The sequence below is a fragment of the Sinohyriopsis cumingii genome, chromosome 11, assembly GCF_028554795.1.
Source record: "Sinohyriopsis cumingii isolate HCF-2022 chromosome 11, ASM2855479v2, whole genome shotgun sequence".
Taxonomy (NCBI): domain Eukaryota; kingdom Metazoa; phylum Mollusca; class Bivalvia; order Unionida; family Unionidae; genus Sinohyriopsis; species Sinohyriopsis cumingii.
Window position 1 is genome coordinate 94,147,770 of NC_142971.1, and position 21,837 is coordinate 94,169,606.

A 21,837-nucleotide genomic window follows, 5' to 3' on the forward strand; every position below is an offset into this window, starting at 1 on the left:
ATCTTGAAATGCTTATTATTGATACTCCTCCTGAATGGAAAGTCATATTGACAAGGGGGTTATCAACAGACTTCTTATGATGTCAGGTTGGTTCCCAAATGGATATGGTGCCGCTTCGAGATCCAGTATGGCCGCCACACCAGCTATCCTGAAAGTCTTGTGATCACTACTCCTTTTGAATGGATCATTATATCAACATGAGGTTTTTCTAAAACAATTTCTTTTCATCTCTGTTCAATAGTAAATTAAAAAGGTGATGATCTGACATCAAGTAGGGCTACCTCAGCTGCCATTTTGAAAATTCCGTTAGTACTACTCCTGAACAGAAAGCCTTATCTTTATATTTATAAGTTGTTGTTGTTGTTGTTGTTGTGTAGGGTTTAATGCCATTTTTCAACACAAGATAGGCTATACATGACAGCTAGTATAACTGGCAGAGGAAGAACCCTGGAAAACCCCGGGAAGAACCACCGACCCACAAGAAGCTACTGGCAAGCTTTTTCACATACCTACGCAGACAGAGGTGAGATGACATTGACCCAGAACTGTGAGCGCTTTAGACCACTCTGTGCCCTGTGATTTTATAAGAAGACTTCTAATGATGCTTAGTCCTAAATGAAAATGGTGCAGATCTGATTTCTAAAATGACTTCCGGTGGTCAGTGGTCAGCTTGAAAATTTTGTTATCATTACATATCCTGAATGAATGATCGTATCAACATGAGGTTTCAGCTAAAAGACTTATCATGTTTTCTTGATCCTAAATTAAAATGATGCTTGTCTGACATCTATTTTTTAATATGGTCTCCTTGTTTAAACTACACCTCATAACTAGAAAGGCATTTTGACTTGGGGGTTTTTCATCAAGAGAGTTCTTATGTGTCTAGTTGGTGCTAAATGAATATGATGAATCGTCAATATGGCCACCATTATTACGGCCATCTTACTGCAGCATGTCTAACATGGCAGAATAGTTATTGAAGCTTGACATGTCATACTGTGCATTTGAGTGATTTAGCCTTAAATATAAATAATTTTTTATTTTCTTTGTTTTTGGGATTTTATCCTTGTTTGCTTTATCTTTGTTTTATACATCTTTGTTCATACCTAAACTTTCTTTGCATGATATAGCCAGGATTCTGATGGTGTGCTATTAAACTACCTGCATCAAACATGGTGAGGCGTAGGCATATTGTATAATTTGTTTGCAGTCAAAACTCTCAAGATTTTGTGTTTTAGAGAGTCATATTGTTTAAAAAATAGTTGCTATATTGAGTTAAAACTTTGGCACAATATTTCTGTTTAAAGATTTGTGTATTGATATGCAAGTTTTTCAGTATTGTCTTTATTGGAAGATGATGGTGTCGAAGCTCAGATCAGAAATGAGGCATCGTATTATTCCATTAAAATCTTGGGAAATTAATGTATTATCTATTTGCAGGAATTTGTTTTGAATACACTGAAAAATGAAGCACAAAAATATGAAGAAATCTGCATTTGCAGTGGCAAGAGAAAGGAAAATAGCAGCAGAATTAAGGCATGACACCTCTGGTACCAGGAACAATGATGGTGACTTTAAAATTCCCAAAAAACATGCTACCCAAGTGGAGAAGAAAAAGAGAAAACGTTTAGTTGAATCTACAAGTAAAGCTAGTCCAGGTGAAGTAGAGGGTTATCCTAAAGGACATGAAAAAGTTAGGAAGAAAAAGAAAGATTTTGATTGGGATGCTGTGCGTGAAGAAGTAGAAAATTCCTTGCAATGCAAGGTGCGTGAGAAAAGGAAGAAAGATTGGGATTTTAGGAGTTCAAGCAGTGAGTCATTTAATTTGAAAAGAGGAGATAATAAAGAGTTTGAGTCCAATACTTCATTTCAGTCAGTGGCTGAGAATAGTGTACACTTGGATACTACAGAAAAAGAAAGGGGAGCTCTAAGTGGAGTCTCAAGTTCAGTCACTGGAGACCTGTTTCATGGGTCAAGGTCAAGAAATGTGGCAACAAATGAAAAGTCAGTGTTAAATAAGGACTCTGACAGGGAGTCAGATAAAAGAAGGCTGCTTTGTGTAAAAGACAAATCCAACAGAAAACGACCCAGGTCAAGAAGTGTAAAAATGGAACAGAGATCAGGAACAACAAGAGACTCAGACAAAAACAAAAACTTGAATAGGGATTCAGATAACAGCACACACTCACATAAGAATTCTGGAAATAACAGAAACTTATGCAAAGATTCAGAAAAAATTAGAGACACCATTAGTAAATCAGATTTTAACAGATGTATTTGGATGGAGTCAATAAGAAAGGACACAAACATGGATTCCGGAAAGACAACTTCAAGAGATATATCAAGATCAAGGGGCAAGGAGAGATCTAGTGAACATCCTGAAAAAGCTAAGCACATTTCTCCTGATACTCCTGAAAATTTAATAAATGACCCAAGGGACGTTCAGATGGATTATGACTCTGAAAGGAAAAAGAGACATACAAAACCTGATAAAAGGGAAAAAGATCATGCTGTGTCATCCAGTACTGATGGGCATCATAGAAGATCACCCAGACAAGAAAAACACTCCAAGAATTCTAGGTCCTTTGTTTGTGATGACAGTGATGGTGCTCAAGATGACCAGTATGAAAACCAGTGCCAAAAGTCTGATGAATATTTATCAGGAAAAAAAAGTGATAGAATGGAGGTGGATGAAGCATTTGGAAAGGAAAGGTAAGCGATAATACTTCCATCAATTCAAGTTTTGTGAATTGATTATACATACACCATAAATTATGAATCATGTTTAACTGCAAACTGCATAGACCCTGATCTGTCATCAAATAATGCACCATATGATATGAGTCTATACAGTTTGTTAGGGTTAACCATTAGAATAAACAATATAGTCCCTGATATGCCAGCACGTAATGGGACATGACTTGTACATTTATATACTTTTGATGATAATTTTGCCTGAATGCATGTCCCTGTCGATGCCTGAAATTGTTTAGGTCGATTTTGTAATTAAAGTTTTTGTTCTCTTTTGTCAGAACATACTTTCCAACTGCTAATTATAATAAGAGAGGGGTCATTCTTCAGAAGACATAGAATACTGCCCTTTGTAATAATTGAAAACAAAATTAGATATCTTTTATGTGTAATGAATCATTTGTAAGAATTTGCTTGAATTTTGACTTCAAAAATCATGTTTGATAAGTGTTTTAAGTCTGGCTCCATTTCCTTCCTATGATATATAAAAGAGTTAAAATTAGCTAATCAACAAACCATTCTTTTAAGTAGTTTTTCAACAAATCTTTTGATTTAGATTATACAGCATTATAGTTGAAGATGTGTTCTTCATATTACAGCTTGGGATCTTTCATTTTCAGATCCCAGGCTTAATTGATTTTAATCATATCGTTGTATTCCCTGGAAGCTAAATTGTCATTTTTGGCTCTACTGGTCAAGACCAGAAGAACTTACAGGATGGTCTGTTATCTGTTGTCTTCTGAAGATCATCAGTCATCCATCCATTAGCACAAGTTTGTTATCGCTACTACTAAACTATTTGGAAGATTGCCATGAACATTTACACACATTCATGATTCATTCCATGGTATAGTTGGCCCTAAATGAAAATTGTGTCTTTTGGATATCTAATATGGCCACCCCCAGTAGCTATCTTGAAAATCTTGTTATTACCACCCTTCCCACTTAAAGTTTTAACTAAAATACTTCTTATGATGCCTAGCTAGTCCTAAATAGAAATGGTAGACATCTTGAATTTTTTTTTATTGCTTCTCCGGAATGGAAGGTCATATTACCGTGGGGTTATCACCAGAAGGCTTATCATGTGACAATGAAATGGCCAATATGGCCACCACAATGGCCTTCTTAAAAGTCTTGTTATTCCTACTGCTGCTGAACAGAAAATCATATTGATAAGGGGCTTTTACCAGACGCCTTTTTATAATGTCTAGTTGGTTATGAATTAAAAAGGTGCTGATCGATTTTCTGATATGGATGCCAATGTGGCCATTTTGAAAATATTATGACTGCTTCTCCTTGATGGCTGGTTCTATTGACATTGATTGTGCTTTACTAAAAGACTTCTTACGATGTCTAATTGGTACTAAATAGAAATGGTGCCAGTCTAATATTATATATTACCACCATGACACCCATATTGAAAAATGTTTTATAGTTATTCCTTAAGAACAGAAAGTCATATCAGCATTGGGTTTCCACCATGAGACTTCTTATGATGCCTTGTTGGTCCTAAATAATAATGGTGCCAGTCTAACGCAGTATGTCTACCACAGCAGCTAATTTGATCTATATTTAATATGTGCAGCCAGTTGCTATATTTTTGTCGAACAGTTTCCTTATTTTCTGTTTTTAATAACTTTACATGAAATATGATTTCTTGAATTTGAAACCATGTTTTACACATTCATTTTAGTTTGATATACACTTAAGTAGTAGAACTAAACAACATGGGAAAAAAACATGGTGGCAGATATTAAGTGAAATGGGCTTTATCAGCGTGACTCCTGGATGTTTTGAGGAACTCTTGTTTTTATCTTTATATATATTTCAGATCAGTGGCTTTTAAAACATCAGCTGGAGCTGTACTTGTGTTACGCCATCCACAAGAGCTTTGTATGAAAGGCAGAGTAGCAGTTCGAGTTATCTGTGGTGCAGTGTCCATCCTTGGATATACACTTACAGAAAGTAAAAAATTCAGAAACATTTATTCCCCAGAGAGCAACAGTCTTCTTACCATTACAACTATGTCGGCCACCGATGATATTGATGACGTGCTCAAGCGAACTAAAGATTTGGTATTGCGGCCAGATAAAATAGAACAATGTTTAAAATGTTATAAAGGACATGTGGTTGTTCTTCAGTTTAGAAATTTGGAGTCTTATGTTTGTGATCATTTAACAACATTTCAGCCCTTTCAAAATCTGTTTGGAAAATATGGAGAAAACTGTGAAGGAATGAATGTGGTGTTGTCTCCCCTTGGTATTACTCTTCATGAAGTTTCTCAATTTAAAAGAGAATCAAGATTTCCAATACTTGAGATGACAAAGGACTATCAACATGTTATGGATCTTTTACCAGACTTACTATCACAGAAAGGTAAAGATGCAACAATTAGTATTTGAATAATTTAGTATTGGCATCAACAATTACTAATTTAATTGTTTAGTATTGGCATCAACAGTTCATATTGAATCATTTAGTGTTGGCATTAACAGTTAATATTGAATCATTTAGTATTGGCATCCACAATTAATATTTGAATCATAATATTGGCATCAACAGTTAATATTTGAATCATTTAGTATTGGCATAAACAATTAATATTTGAATCATTTAGTATTGGCATCAGCAGTTAACATTGAATCATTTAGTATTGGGATAAACAGTTAATGTTGAATCCTTTAGTATTGGCATCAGCAGTTAATATTTAATCATTTAGTATTGGCATCATCAATCAGTATCTCAATCTTTTGGTATTAGTATCAACAGTTAATATTTGATGCCAGTACTAAAAGATTCAGATATTGACTTGATGCCAATACTAAATGATTCAATATTAACTGTTGATGTCAATACTAAATGATTCAATATTAACTGTTGTTGCCAAGATTACCAGAATAAGAACAGAATAATAGATCTTTTATGACATGCTATTTAAAACAAATATTTCACTTCCTTTTTCAGACTCCAGTCAACCAGTCATAGTGACATGTGGTGGAAAGAATAGTGGAAAGTCTACATTAAATAGATTGCTTGTAAACTCAGCCTTGCGACAGTAAGTTTATCTGGTATGGACTAACTACAAATTTACTATGTCATCCTCTTTGAGAACTGTCATAATCAACTGATACAAGAGGTGTTGTTCTAGGGTTTAATGCCATTTTTCAGCACATGATAGGCTATACATTGTGGCCAGTATTAATGGTGGAGGAAGAACCTGGGAAAAGTCCGGAAAGAACCACCGACCCAAGTGAAGCTACTGGCAAGCTTTCTCATATACCCACATTGGCCAAATCCTAGACTCGAACCAACACAGACAGGTGAGATCGCAGTGATCCGTAACGGAGAGCGCTTTAGACCACTCTGCCACTTGGGGCCCCCTGAAACAAGAGAACTGTAGTCTTGCCAGTTAATAAATATCGGTGTGTTCTTTCCCTGTGTTCCTGTGTCCAAGAGAGATTTTGATGATTGATTTAAAAAAATTGGTACCCTGACATTGTTATGACAATTCAAACATGTCTGCATAGTAGTAAAATGAAGAGCCAGTCTGGGGATAAGGAAAATAATATGTGTTGTTCTGGTAACAATTCAAAAAAATAAATAAGGTTGGGAGGTTGATAAAAATATGTATAGAATTTTTAACTCTGTTATTGCTTCTCTGCCTAAATTACCTGGTGGATTATCATCAAACTTTCCTTACACATTCATCCCAAATATCTAGTTGGTCCTAAATGAAAATAGTTTCAGTCAGATATCAAATATGGCCACCACAGTGGACATCTTGAATATCTTTTTATCAAGACTCTTTCTGAGTTTAAAAGACTTCTTTTGATGTCATGTTGGCCTTTAAAAAACTTGTGCCAATCTGATGTCCATTCTGGCCATGGTGGCAGCCATCTTGTTTCTATTGCCACTCCTCTTGAACAGAAAGTCATATCAACATTGGGTTTTTACCAGAAGATATATTATGATGTCTGGTTGGTCCTAAATAAAAATGCTGTGACTCAGGCATCCAGTATGACCACCATGGTGTTATCTTGAAAATCTAGTTTTTACTCTTCCACTTAATTATGATATTTAGTAGGTCTTGAATGAAAGTTTTGCCAAATTGATCTCATTTATGGCGACAAAATAGACATATTGAAAATCTTGTTACTAATTGTTCTGAATTAAATCAGAAGACTTCTAATGCTCTACACTTTATCCCAAATGAAAATGATGGTGATCTTATATCCAGTATACAGAGCTGATTTGAAATTCTTACTAGTAGATTCAAAAATATTTGGCATGGTTTCAACACTCAGCAGTTGAAAGGAAGAAATGGTCTTATCTTGAATTCCTGGAAATTCATTTTGTCACTAGAGCATCGGTTCCTTCAAAGGACTCTTCTTCTTCTAACTTGCATTAGTTCATATCACATTTTACAGCCCAAACTTGATATGAACCACCAGGAAATGATTCAGCCTTCATGTGAAGAAGGTAACATGGAATCAGTATTAAATGTTAATGTATGTGTTTGTTGACTCTATTTGCAGAAAGTTTAAATTCAGCATTATATCTGTGTTTTGTACCTGCCAGCCTTCTAGACAGTCTTGGGGGCTGTGCAGTGCACATGACACAAAGAAATGATGTTGTACAGTTGAGAATAAGTTTATGCTTATATAAGCTTTTATATAATTAAATTTAGTTCCACAGCCATTCATGTCATGCTTGAAGAACCCAGGTGTGGAACAGTTGCTGTCTGAAAAACAGATGTCATGAAAAGAACGGATAAATAAAAATGTATACTTTGCAAGCACATTTTTATATGTGGGACTTTTCACATTTTACTGTTCTTCAGTTGCGCAAAATTGTACAAATATTGCACAATTTATTCAATGGCACACCCTGACAGCATCTCCGCTTAAGTACTTTACATATCTAAGGACTTTCCTGCGAAGTCTCTTTATTGCTCAGCCAATACTTCCTCTTTGTCAGGCAGAGAATAAGCTAATTGATTTCTCATTGGTGGTTATTGTTTAACCTGGACCAGAAAAGCAATAACCACAAATGAAATTTTGATGTAACATATTTTACCTTGCAGCACACTGGTATCATGGCTTTTAAATTGACCGAAAGAGTAAGATACAATTCAGAGTAGAAACTTCGCCTGAAAGTGGTTATTGATGATGAGTAAAGTACTTCATTATACATGTGGAACACATTTGTAATGTATAGTATATGCTGACCATCCTTCTGGATTAAGATAATTAGCATGGAGGTGGGGGCAGATTATGAACCATGTCACCATGATAGCTTGTAGATGGCTAGTGGGTATTCTCAGATAGTCTTTTTCATCTTTACTAATAAACATGAGTGCCTTTGACTGCAAATGCTGTTTAAGATGGATTATAAATTTACAGAATAACAAAGTAGCTAACAATAATTATTCACTACCGCTGAAGACTAAGCTAGCATGCATAATGGGGACCCCTCAGTGGCAAAGTGGTTTAAAACGCTCACCGTTACAGATCACTGCCATCTCACCTCTGTTCGAGTCTCGGGTTCAGCCATTGTGGGTATGTAAGAAAGCTTGCCAGTAGCTTCTCGTGTGTCAGTGGTTCTTTCCGGGGTTTTCAACAACATTCATGTGGTAAGTATTGTTTTGTATTGATTCTCCGTCTCTTGTATCGATATGTGTATCATTTCAGCAAAAGTATCGATGAATCATCTCACCCCTAGTGGCAACTAAATTTAGCTTGTGCAAACCAAAATAAGCTACTGTTTTCATAGTAGATATTTTATTATTTACCAAAAGGTCAAAGGTCAAGCTCATTCTGACTGAAAGAAGAAAAACAATTTCTGCACAATAACATTTGTTCTGCATCACAGACCTGGATCAAACTTTGTGGTTGACTTTCATGCTGAGTAAGGAAGAAGCCGTTTGTTTGGAGGAAGGGGGGTTAAAAGGTCATATGTCAAGGTCACTATGACTGAAAGAAGAAAGGTGGTTTCTACACATATTTCAGTTATCTACAAAGAGGATTATTAAACACAGGGCAGACACATACTGTACAGCTCACTGTACTCTTATCTTGCTTATTTTGCAGGGTAGATAGATTGTGCTATCTTGAATGTGATCTTGGTCAGACAGAGTTCACTCCTCCTGGCTGTGTATCACTACATGTTCTCACGAAACCTGTCTTTGGTAAGTACTTATTTCTTGCATAAAATGTAGTGCGAACAGCATTGTCTGGTCAGAAGACAATATCATGTATAGAGTAAACTAGTCAGTTTAACTTGTTCCACATACAGTTTGACTGCATATTTATTGCTTTACATACTTTATTAGAATCATTATTTAAACACATGTCACAGAAATATGAACAGGAATATTCAGATTCTTGGAAGAAAATTAGTCATGGCATCAATTGATTTTTTTTTAATGATAGGCAGTGAATTACTGGATTTTCTGAGGGAAATCTTAATAATTCACCTGAATGAAATAATATCATATTTTATTATAGCTTGTCACTAGACAATGAGAACGTTATGACCCAAAAATTTAAAGTTATTTTGTACGCTTGTTAAGTCTAGCAGAAAGTATGGCCTCTTACCGATTTAGATGAACAGAGTTAAAATCCAGCAAGGTTTAATACTTTTTTTCTATTTCTTTTTTCTTAATGTGTTATTTTACTTTGAATTGGAGGGATAATAATTTTACTGTTTGTATTTTCTGTGCAAATGTTGACAAGACACAGGAGAAAATAAATGGTAAATCAATGATAATGCATGGTATCCAGTAAGAAATCTGCTACCTATAGCTAGCCAGTAAGAAAGCTGCTACATTTAGCTAGCCATTAAGAAAACTGCTACATATAGCTAGCCAGTAAGAAAGCTGCACATTTAGCTAACCAGTATGAAAGCTGCTACATATAGCTAGCCAGTTAGAAAGCTGCTACGTATAGCTAGCCAGTATGAAAGCTGTTACATATAGCTAGCCAGTAAGAAAGCTGCTACATTTAGCTAGCAAGTAAGGAGGCTGCTACATATAGCTAGCCAGTAAGAAAGCTGCTACATATAGCTAGCCAGTAAGGAAGCTGCTACATATAGCTACCCAGTAAGAAAGCTGCTACATGTAGCTAGCCAGTAAAAAAATCCGCTACATTTAGCTAGCCAGTATGAAAGCTGCAGTGAATAGCTAGCCAGTACGTTTGAGCATAAAATAAGAAGAAAATTGCTTCCAATGAATGAATAGCAGATATATTTTATCTTGTGAGTGAAAAATTGAGTGTTTTCACCCACGTAATGAAATATATCCATTATTCACTCATTATAAGAACATATATTCTCTTTATTGGACATCCTATTGTGTTGGTTTGTCTTTTATGTTTTGAGAAATGATTGCTTTCACCACATAAAATTGGGAAGGAAAAAAATAACAAAAAGCAAAGATTACATGAAACTGAAAGACCTTACAAGAAGTCTTTGAGCTCCATTTGGTTTGGAACTGTCATTTCTGAAACTGTATTGCATGTATTTAAGGTCCAAATACAAATATATTAGTGGAACACAAAGTTGTAGTCTGTGACTCGGCAAATGTGGGCACATCAGAAAGCTTGCCATTGGGTTCTTGAAGGTCTGTGGTTCTTCCTGGGGTTTTCTGGGTTCTTCCTCCACCAGTTATGTATGTTGATTCTTATACATATATATATATATATATATATATATATATATATATATATATATATATATATATATATATATATATATATATATATATATATTTTGTGTGTGGATATGACTTTCAAAATGTTGATTCTTTTGTACTGTATTCTATTTGTGTATAAATCAGGTCCAACTGCAGACAGCATAGGCCCAGACATGCTGGTGCATAATAACACTTAAATTTAACAAACTGTATAAACCTAGATCTGCTGAAGCAGTATGTGGTGGCAGATTAGTCTTTTTTGTTTGTTCTGCCACTTAATCCTAACAAAACTGCATAGACTGATATTTGTTGGTGCATTATTTGATGATAGATCAGAGTCTTGATGTTCTATCGCTTAATCCTTACACACTTTGTAGACCCATATCTGCTGGTGCATTGTGTGATGGTAGATCTGGGTCTGTGCTGTTTGCGGTTTTTGGATCTGATTTCTCTGTGAATATATATGGTATCTTTTGTATAATTTGGCTTATTGTATGCAAAATCAATAAGATGGGATAACTGCATGAAATAACCAATGAAAAATTGGTATTGTGGTGCCAATTTTCACATAATGTTCAAGAGCTCCAGTGTTAAATATTGAATAATTGAGTAATTAAATTTTATTTTAATAAATAAATGTGTTTCATTGTACAAGTTTGTGTTTTGCTGTGCAACCATGTTTTTCAGCATGTTTTTCCAGTGGGCTACTATGATGTTTGAAAACAATTTTACCCCTGCTTTTAATGTCTTCAAACAGGTCCCCCATTTTCCCACCAGAAGCGAGCTGTCAGGTAAAGCAGATTTTTTTCAAAGTTACATTTGTTGTTTGTGCATGTTTTTTCATTGTCTTTGATGAAAACTAATAATATACATAGATTTTGAGTCAGTATACATACAGCATGGATAAACTGAAGACAAAAATGGTTATTATAAGAGTTGATAGTCTAGTACAAATTGTATGTGTTATACATTGGTGTGACATTTATGTTGCATCAGGCAGTGACATCATTGCTAAACATCAACTGCTAATGAAGTTTTCCTTTATTAAGAAAGCTGCAAAAATTTAATTTAATTTTCAAGATTTTGTGCTGACAAATATATTCATTGATAAATTAACTTTGCATCGGAAAAGCACACAGATTGCCCAGATATTTTACATAGTTTTTTCTAGTTGTGATAGCTCAGTTTTTTCCACATGTATTACTTTAGCTTTCTGATTGTTTCAGTTGTTGTTTCCATGGTGATTTAAGCCCATCATCTGATCCAGACTGGTACTTGAGGTGTATTTGGCAAGTCTTACAATGCTACCAACAAATGGCAGACTGTGTACCACTGATAGTCAACACCATGGGTTGGGTCAAGGGTAGGTTTAACAAACAAAACTTGTTTCCAAAAACATTAAATCAGAAGCATATCAGGCTATTTCAAAAGTTGTTTTTGATTCTGTCTCATAACACCTTATGCTTAAAAGACATATTTTCATGTGCTTTCTGTATCATTTAGTGATGGTTTTGACAGAGGTATTATCAAGAGCTTATACTTAGCATGCATCAAAAAAATTTACTGGCATGTAAAGACATAAATGATCAAAGATCACAGTAAAATATAATCTTAATTTGATGTCATAAAGTCAACTAAGATTATGATGTTTTCCAGGTGGCATTTTAATACCAAATTTACAGCACTGTGGCAGTGAGGTTAGCTCAGCAAGAGGAGTATGGGAAACATAACTGTAGGAAAACATTTTGACCAAAACCCACCTTAGAGAACAAGGTTTGATAAGGGACAGTTTTGGCCCCCATATTAGCAATAAAGTTAGTTTGTAAGAGTATTTGTTATGGCTATGTTATATCCATTGTAGGGGCCCCCGAGTGGTCTAAAGCGCTCTTCGTTACAGATCACTGCCATCTCACCTCTGTCTGCGGCGGTTCGAGTCTCGGATTCAGCCAATGTGGGTATGTGAGAAAGCTTGCCAGTAGCTTCTCGTGGGTCGGTGGTTCTTTCCGGGGTTTTCCCGGGTTCTTCCTCCACCATTAATACTGGCCGCCATGTATAGCCTATCGTGTGCTGAAAAATGGCGTTAAACCCCACAACAACAACAACAACAATATCCGTTATATATCAACTGTAACATACATACATAATATAATGAAATAGTGTGAAATTAACAATTAATTTTGTTACTAAATACGCAATCAAAAACTCAAATTTTGCCAGATTTTCAGCTCTTTGAAGGTCTCAAAAACTAACAGCACAATTGAGAACACAATTATTTTCCGAACAGAAGACACTTTTGGTAACCATCTAACACATATCTGGATTTTATACATTTTCTTGTTTGCGCTCATCACTAACAAAGAAAAATGCAGGCAGTATGCGTAACCATTTTTGGCACCATGCAATTTAGGGTGTTGCTTCAGTTGTATATTGCCATGTTCTACTCTTTTATGATTTCAAATATATTGGCACTTAGTCAAATATGATCATAATAGGAATAATGGAAATCACATCCTTACATTAGAGTTATGAAAACAGAACTGAATTGAGCAAAAGAAAATGCTATATTAGTTAGTATCATTGTTCATTTCTTCCAAGTTCATGAATTATTTTAGTATCTAGCTTTAAAGTAGATGAGTTTTAAAACAGCTAATCAGTAGGCTACCAACACACTATAACACAAACTGTTGGTTGTAGCAATTTTCAAATATTTATCAAACAAAAGGCTTATTGTACAGTTTGTTTGCTTTTAGATCAACAATGTTTATAAAATCTTGGGTTTTTTTTCAAATAAAAAAAGAAAACAAGAAGCAGATAATTGATGCTTTGGGTATATTTATTTATTACCCTAAGTAACCTCACCAAGCCATAGACATGTTAGTATATAGTAAATTGTCAACACTTAATGTACGAAGATCATTGGTGTAGAGGTAACGCAGTTTCAATATTAGTGGCACTTTGTCAGACAGTAGCTGTTAAAACCCACTCATAGCCATTTTTCTTTCCTTTTTTTTCTTTTTCCTGTTCCTTTTCTTTTGAATAGAAATAGTTTCTGTTTATTTTATCTTCTATAATTCGTGCATATTCTGTTCACACCATATCTTTATTTCTCTCATGCTTCTGATAAACAATTCAAACTGTTATCTATTGGTAGGTTTGAGTTAGGAGTTTAAAAATAGTTCTTGATGTATTTTTTCTGTAAAACACTGCAATTACAGCTGCTTGCTTAGACATTAATGTTGTCAAAAGTGGTAGGGTTTTTCGTGTGTATATATATATATAATGTAACTTTTACTTAAAGAAAACATTATTTTGCTTTTTAGAGGAGGGTGAGCGCATGTGTGTGTGTGCATTTGTAAGGTGCAAAAATGGGGACATCAGTGTGAATACACATCAACAGACCAGGGACACACCTCAAAACGGGGTAGTCCCTGTTTTGTAATGTCAGCTTAAATGGAATCCCAAGACCGTATTTAATGATGCAAATCTTAAAATAAGCGTATCTGAGCATGTCCCTGTTTTTTTTGGTATTTTTCCACATCATGCTATACACAGCAATACACATGTCCCACTCGACTAAAATCCTTTGTATATCAGTTGGAAAAGTGCATCCCCGTTTACGTGGTAAAAAATTCACACTACAGCGGGGTCCACAAACATAGAATGCACTATAAGCAATGTGCGAGTTACCAAGGGACCTTCAAAAAATTGAAATAATCACTTTGTCATCGAGAAAACCATGGAGGTGGGGCATTAGAGAACTGGGCTGTTTATTGACTCAATGTTCATTTTACAATCACGTCAGTAATAATTTTTTATAACATGCTTTTCTAATGAAGTTGTTCATTATTCTGTTTAAATAACATTTATTTTCAAAATGTCCAACATATGAAAGATAGTTCCAACTAGTTTCAACAACCATCACATGCACGCGAAAATTCTGTGTATTATGTCACTGCTTTTAGTTTTCTTGACGAGTCTGGTTCCTGTAGTGGTGTTTAATATTATCCTGCCAATTCAGGAGTACACAGGGCAGGGAACTAGACAAACTGTTGATACACCACCAAACAAGATTCCTTTCTTTTTAAAAAACAGGCGACATTAATTTCGTGAGACAGTTGTCTATGTTGAAACTCAGTTTTTGTATTGCTCAGTTAGTACAATATTGATGTCGTGATTTATGAATTGGAATTAATAATGAAACTTCTTATCATCCTTGAAGATATCCCTAAGTGCCAGTTCTAGAATTCTCTGAAACTCGCTTGCCCACAATGGTCCACATCTGTGAAAACAAGCACTTTATTTTACGAAGTATTCATACGCTTGGCTGCCTTGTTATCTTTAATCCGAGTTATGAAAGAGTCTGTTAATTTAAGGTAGTTTATGTTATGTACACAATAACATTTATAAGTGTTCAATTGATCAAAAGAGGTGAATTCACCCGACATACAACTGGGGCCGCTAGATTTTAAGTTTGTAGGATTTTCGTGCCTTTTAACTTTTCTTTTATTCCACCTCCTTTATTTGATTCCAAAGACATAATTGATAATACAAAGGAGGCCAGCTTTTAATTCACTGTAACAATACAACAGATACTTCTGAAAGTCAGTTATCAAAACATTGTCAGCACTTAATTAGGTTCTCAGAGAAACGCTCGCAGACATAGCTGTTATGGTAGATTGGCACATTTTACATTTAATTACAAGAGGACACATTGCATTTATGATGATTACACTTAAAGTACTGCCTCCACTCAGAGTGAGGGACATTTTTATTGATCGAAATTTCCTTACATATCGTTAATTGCAGTGTACTAGGAATGTTGTTTGGAAAGAAAATGTAAAGAATTGTATGACCTAATTTTAAATTTGATATTTCATAGTGTTGATTAAAATTTCCAGGTCCTATCTACTGACTTCAACGATAAAACGAGCGATACATCAAAGTTTCTGTTACCAATTTTGATCACGATTTTCTTCAAGTTCAACAAATAGGGTTCATTTTTGGGGTTATTTTCTGGTTTTAAAAAATGGGATCCACGCCGGACCCCGCATTATAAGTGTTTTCGCAAGTTATGAGGGCTCGAGTTATCGAGTGAGTGGTGTATTTTGCTGTCGGCTTGCGCACTTTGCTTCTGAATTACCGAAGATGGCATCAAGAAGAGCCAACAGGATTTAAATCATTTGTGTAAACATAGACAAATATATATTATATATTTTCTATTTTAACAGTGCAATATCGATATACATGTTTATTAATGGGTAGTCCAGCGTTCATATTTCGCCAAATTAGATAGGACATGCAAGAAAACTGAATAAAAGGTTTCATGCTGATTATATGCACTGTTTTTGCAATGAGCAAAAGATTCTAGCAATTCATCTGTGCTTGTATATTTTATCTCCTATTTAACTCTGAGCCATGCACATCTGGATAAGAAATACACTGGAAAATATCAACGTAGATTTTAGTTCATTCAGATGTGGTGACAAGCATAATAATGAACAGTCAACATGGTAACCAAAACATAATACCATTTCTTTCCTTCAGTTAACCATATTAGTGTTAAATCCGACAAGTTAAGCTTGAGCCAATAGGAAATGAAAAGAACTTTTGTAAGTACTTATACATGGCACCAGTCACGACATTGAAAATACAAGTTTTCATACTCATATTTAGTGTTTCTCGATGTATCATAAATGTGCATGCTGGCTGAAGTATAAATAATGTGAAACAAAACAGATAAATTTTGTGTGACTCAAAGGTAAATTATCAATATTTCTCATTCTTTCCTGATTTAGTTAATACTTTTTTATATGCTCTCTCTCTCTCTCTCTCTCTCTGTCTCATTAATTCTTTATATCTTTCTTCCTTTTTGCTAGCTTCATTTCTTTCTGGCCATAAATCCTTTGTTTTGCCCTATTTCTAAGGACCTGATGATAACAGTCGTCAGTTTTTCTCTAATCAATCAATGACCACAAATACGCAACATTAAATTCACAACTGAGGTCGCTAAGCAAAAGGCAGAACATTAATATTGTTACATGCAAGCGGCCTCTTTTGTGAACGAATGAAATAAACTATAATAGTTTTCCTCTTATTAATGCATGACCACCAATATCACAACTACATATTTAAACCACAACTTCACAATTGCCTGCCTACTTAACAACTGCATTGTTTCTCCTTATTACATTTCCGTAACGTAGTGCTGGTACTTAACTACCATAAAATACAAATCACAACTCAAACAGCAAATACCAGGAACTGTTTTTTCTATGTTACCTTAAGCCAGTCAAATCATGATTTTAAGCCTCATTTCTCCTGTAACTCTACACAATATTTATCATCATAGTAAGAACAAAAGGCATCTCCAGATAACAGGACAGTCCCTTCTCAATCATTCCATTGTACAATTTACCAGTCTCTCTCATGAATACTGCACATGGAGTCACACAATCAATCCATGCAATTAGATTTTAATAGGGACTATTTGGCTCCAGGGATACTTATGCAGCTCTGACCTGAGGTCTCTAAAACTAAACCATGCCATCATACAAAATACATTTTCGGTGTGTTTCATATCAAAGAGATTTTATCATGCATTGGCTTAGTAATGAAGTGGAATGCATTAAAGTGGCAAATTTTTGTACACCAAAGTTAAAAATGTGTTATTTTGTGGGACATTTTTAATTTTAAACTGTAGTCTTGCCAGTCAAATTATTTTAACTGAAGATTGGCATGCAGATCTTTATTTGATTTTAGAAAAAGGAACGCATTCTCTGTATTTGCACACAACTCTGACAGTTCATCTTCTTCAAATTCCTCTACGTACATTATTACTTGTATATACAACAAACATTATATAAAAATTCAACATGATAATTTTAATTTAATTTGTTAATATGGATGGAGACTATGTGCGTGAGGTGAGATAACTGCAGTATTTTGATTGAGCTGATTTCTATTTAGAATAAAAATACATACTTAATGAATGTCCCCTATTTGATTGGATAATTTCTAACACTAACTGTTCTGATAAAGATTCACATAGTGTTTCTCTGAAATCTACCACAAATCAATTAGAAATGACATGTATTTATCAACGCATAGCAAAACAGAGCTTTATCGCTCATAATTTGTTGAAATAAAAATGTCCCCGGTTTGATGGTAAAAATCATATGTCCCCATTTTGTAAGTTTTACAAGAATGTGTGTGCGTGTTCCCCCTTTTGAAAACCCCACTAACAGTGGCCACCAGCATTCCATTTTTTGGACCAGAATCCCTTGGTACTGATGAACCCCCCTATCTGTAGGCAACCCATCTTACATGGTCAAAGGCCATCTTACATGGTCAAAGGCCAGTGTATTTGTGCAAAACTCATATTTATCCCTGACAATCTGACACAGATGTAAATATCATGAATACTTGCTGATTTTTAAATTCAGCGCAATGACATTTGTTAAGAAGACAGGGCGCACTGAGTGGCAGAGTGGTCTAAAGCACTCACTGTTATGGATCACTGCCATCTTACCTCTGTCTGCATGGGTTCAAGTCTCAGGTTCAGCCAGTGTGGGTATGTGAGAAAGCTGGCCAGTAGCTTATCGTGGGTCGGTAGTTCTTTCTCTGCCATTTATACTGGCCACCATGTATAGCCTATCTTGTGCTGAAATATGGTGTTAAACCCTACAACAATAACAATAACAACAATATTAAGAAGACAAAAGCAAACATCTGAGAAGCACAATATTGTAAAGTGAAAATGGTACGTAAGCAATCATATCCTCTCTCCATTCGATTGCATGATGTATTAGAAATGGTACCATACTATAACCAGTCAATCATGTGAAAAGCTCACATTCTTTGTAAACACTGAGCATTTTTGTGCAATAGGTTGGCATGAAGGTTTACTGTAAAAACTACAATTTAGTTTATATGTGGTGTGATTTCCAATGAAGGAATTAGTTGTTGCAAAAAGTGCAAAATGTCTTCAGTTTAGAGGGAAAAGTGAATTTAATATTGGGAAGATTGAAATAAAACACCATCAGCATACATTCTGATGCAGTATGAAAATGAACTGGACAGAAATTTATATGATTTCATAGCCTTGACTCAATTTATATGGTATTGTAGCCTCTACTCAGAGAATAATAGTCATGATGGGGTTTTAAATTGCTTGGAGTAGGCTTGGTGGTTATTTATAATTATTTTAACAATAATATAGGTTTTGTCACATTAATTCCACATGTTTTGAATATTTAAAAATGAGTTATGCCATTCTTTCACATATGTAATTATTACTCACCTGTATGATTACTGTCTAGCAAGGCAACCTCTCTTATAAGGACACTTTCGTGCATAGAAGAAGGGATCGTATAAGAAATAGACCACTGTAATCCCTATAAAGAACCTCAGTATATAGCATGGTCCATGATATAAGAACTGGTAGAGTAAATGATGCCATTGTACAGTGGGACCCCGCTATAATGCGCTCCGTTATAACGTGAATTCAGATATAACGCAGTCGTGGCGTGGCTCCCGAAACATTATATACATGTATTTTTCTTGTGCAAAACAAAAAATTCTTAAAGAGTACAAAAACAAACCGTAAAAAGTTGCTTATCATTTTTGGATAGAGATCGCGTCTGAATAAAAAATGCAAGACGATCGTGGCTTGGCTCCTGAAATTTTATATGTAGTTTTCTCATACACGAAAAAGTACTTTTTCTTTCTTCTTAAAAGTAAGAAGAAAAAAAACACATAAAAAGTTTATTCTGGGATCGTGTAGGTCTTCGCCAATGTCGCAAACTTGGATTGTTTTTCCTTATTGGCTGCAAAACATACCATGTGGCTTTTTTTATTTGTTGGCGACATTGTTGGCTGTTTAAACTTTTATATACAACCATTGGTTTGGAGTGCAGAAATTCAGAGGCCCCATGAAAGGAAGCCGCAAACTGGATATAAAATGCACTGAAATTTATCTATTGTTACATAAACAAATTCTTTGTCTATACTGACAAACCATCTAAACAGTGCATTGTTATTTCATAATCCGCTTATCCTGACATCTAGCCTGAGTTCTGTATGTTGTGAAATATCTGCTTTTTTGTTGTTGACATTTCTGGTAACAGAGATTAACTGGACGAGGTATTCTCTCGTAATCTGTCTTTCATCGGATTTTCGACCGCTCGCTAGTAATTAATATATTTACAAAGACGCATTTGTATGTGGATGGTAAGTAAAATTCCTCTTCTTTTCACTCAGAATTAAATCCTTCAGAACACTCACGTTTTCTGTAACAATCCATGTCGTCAGAACACCTGCGTCTCTATCTTCCATTGACCCTTTCTTAATTTTCAGACACATGCATAGAAGGCAGCATCATGCTGCTACCACAAATGTTAAAAAAAAATTTAAAAAGTTCTTATTGGTTTATTCAGTAGGCATGGAGGGACAGTAACTAGAATAGTCTAAATGAAGGCCAATTCTTTTTAAAATGTATCCAGATAAAACAGTTTGCTAAAATTCCAAGGGAAACAGATTACCTTTGAAGCACCGACTGTTATGAAAACGTACTCAGCAAATGGAAAAAATCCCCATCTCAATCATACAATACAATTATTTGATGTTGCCGCCACAATAAGAAATGGGCATTCGTTTGGTTCTCCAAAGCTGTTCTTTAGCGGCGACTTCTAAAGCGCATGCAGCCTTCATCAAAGAAAGCTGACTACAATCTTTCAATAACAGCAAAGAAGTTTTCTTCAAAAGAAAGTCAGTACCAAACTTAAATAAAAGTGATGGAATCTGAAGGATTTTTGCATTTTCCAACGTGATTGGAACACTTTAACTGTGCTGTGAAAGTTTCCTTTTTGTAGGGAAAAAGTTTATGCCAACGGCGGCTTAAAACGCAAACTAACTTTTACCGACTTCGAACGTACTTCAAAGTAAATGTGCTTCGTCATTCGTTACGTGATTGTGCTATGTTTTTCCACTGAATTCAGACCAATATGACCTGTTACAAAATTAATGAATATTTTAAAGCTGTGTATGCATATTTTCGATGGAAACACTTGTGTTGTGGATTCAATGTATATGATGAGGTTCGCAGGTGAGTACACTGCGTTCATACTCTGATCATGCTATACATTAGACATTTATATATAAACAGTATTCACGTATATGTACCAATTCATGGTTCTCTAAATAAAGTATGATGTCTTCTCTCTTTTCACTACAGGTGTATTTCTCATTTAATATGCATTAATTCAAGATAGCAACTGTGCCAACGAAGCACGTATTTTACTGCCCGCATTTAATCCCCCACCCCCCACAATTTTTTTTTTTTGGGGGGGAGGGGTACATTTTCTTCAGCTAACTGAGTTGGTTGCATATAACACGGTTCGGTTCATAACACGGTCGGATTCTATGGCTCCCAACTACCATGTTATAGCAGGGTCCCACTGTACTAGTTAGTGTGCAGCAACTTTACCTATATCATAGTACACTTTATTGTGCGCATGCATGTGTGTTTAGATTTGGTGTTAACGTTTTGTGATAAAAAAAAATTGTAAATCCATGTAACCTTTATCACAGAATTTTCCACATTATCCTTCAATTATTTCACAGTTGATACTAATTAAGAATTATTTCCAATATTTTTTAGGTCTAGGTCTGCAGTTGTTGCTAGACATTCTACGAATGCTCCAACCCACTCTTGTAATTCAGCTTGACAGACAAAACCAAACACAAAATTGCTCTGCCCTGACACCACAACTAGTTACAGCTGGACAAAGCTGGTCACAGATTTCTGGGGTAAACAGAACCATTCTATTTTATTATGATAAAAGTGAAAATAATGCATCCAGAGGAGTTTTTAGGTTTAATCCTGGCAAGATAAGAAATTGGTCTGATATACCGTCATATCAGTCATGTCAGTTGCTTTTGATCCAGTCTATGGAGAATTTCTTTTAACCTTTGGAGTGTCTGCGTAACATTTGTTTTTCACCCAATGAAATGCTGCAAAGTATGTTGTTTAATAAGTGTTTCGATAGATTTCATTTTCTTATGATAAATTTCTTTTAATCTGTAAAGTGTTTTTACTGTACTATATAACCTGCTTGATGCTTGTAGGTATTGCTCACTCCTAGTTCCTAGGATTTATTATCTTTTTTATTCTTTCATTGAGCTTTTGCTGTTGTTGTGTTTTAAAATGGCATCTCTGATAAAGAGAATGCATTATTAGTTTTCATATCATGCTTTGTCAATTACACTTTCTAGCTTGCTATATTGGTCTTGTATTGGAAATTCCTGATTTGTGTAGTATATACTGATTAAATAGGAAAACAAATAGGGACACAAATTTGTATTTTTTCCTTGTCTGTATAACCCAGAAAACTACCTTT

At 34.9% G+C, this 21,837-nt stretch overlaps 1 protein-coding gene across 5 annotated transcripts in view; it reads left to right on the forward strand.

Annotated features, from left to right (window-relative positions):
• The window catches only part of LOC149789027 (polynucleotide 5'-hydroxyl-kinase NOL9-like), a 41,184-nt gene that overhangs the window by 3,894 nt on the left and 15,453 nt on the right, over positions 1 to 21,837 (forward strand). For all 5 annotated transcript variants that reach the window (XR_016424287.1, XM_089975191.1, XM_089975195.1 and 2 more), the window contains exons 2-8: positions 1,441 to 2,712; positions 4,583 to 5,127; positions 5,716 to 5,806; positions 8,841 to 8,938; positions 11,199 to 11,232; positions 11,668 to 11,804; positions 21,099 to 21,247. Coding sequence is in view for 4 of the 5 variants with exons in the window: in XM_089975191.1 (XP_089831317.1) it covers positions 1,466 to 2,712; positions 4,583 to 5,127; positions 5,716 to 5,806; positions 8,841 to 8,938; positions 11,199 to 11,232; positions 11,668 to 11,804; positions 21,099 to 21,247 (2,301 nt within the window). In the remaining variant the exon portion in view is untranslated. The remainder of the gene's footprint in view (positions 1 to 1,440; positions 2,713 to 4,582; positions 5,128 to 5,715; positions 5,807 to 8,840; positions 8,939 to 11,198; positions 11,233 to 11,667; positions 11,805 to 21,098; positions 21,248 to 21,837) is intronic.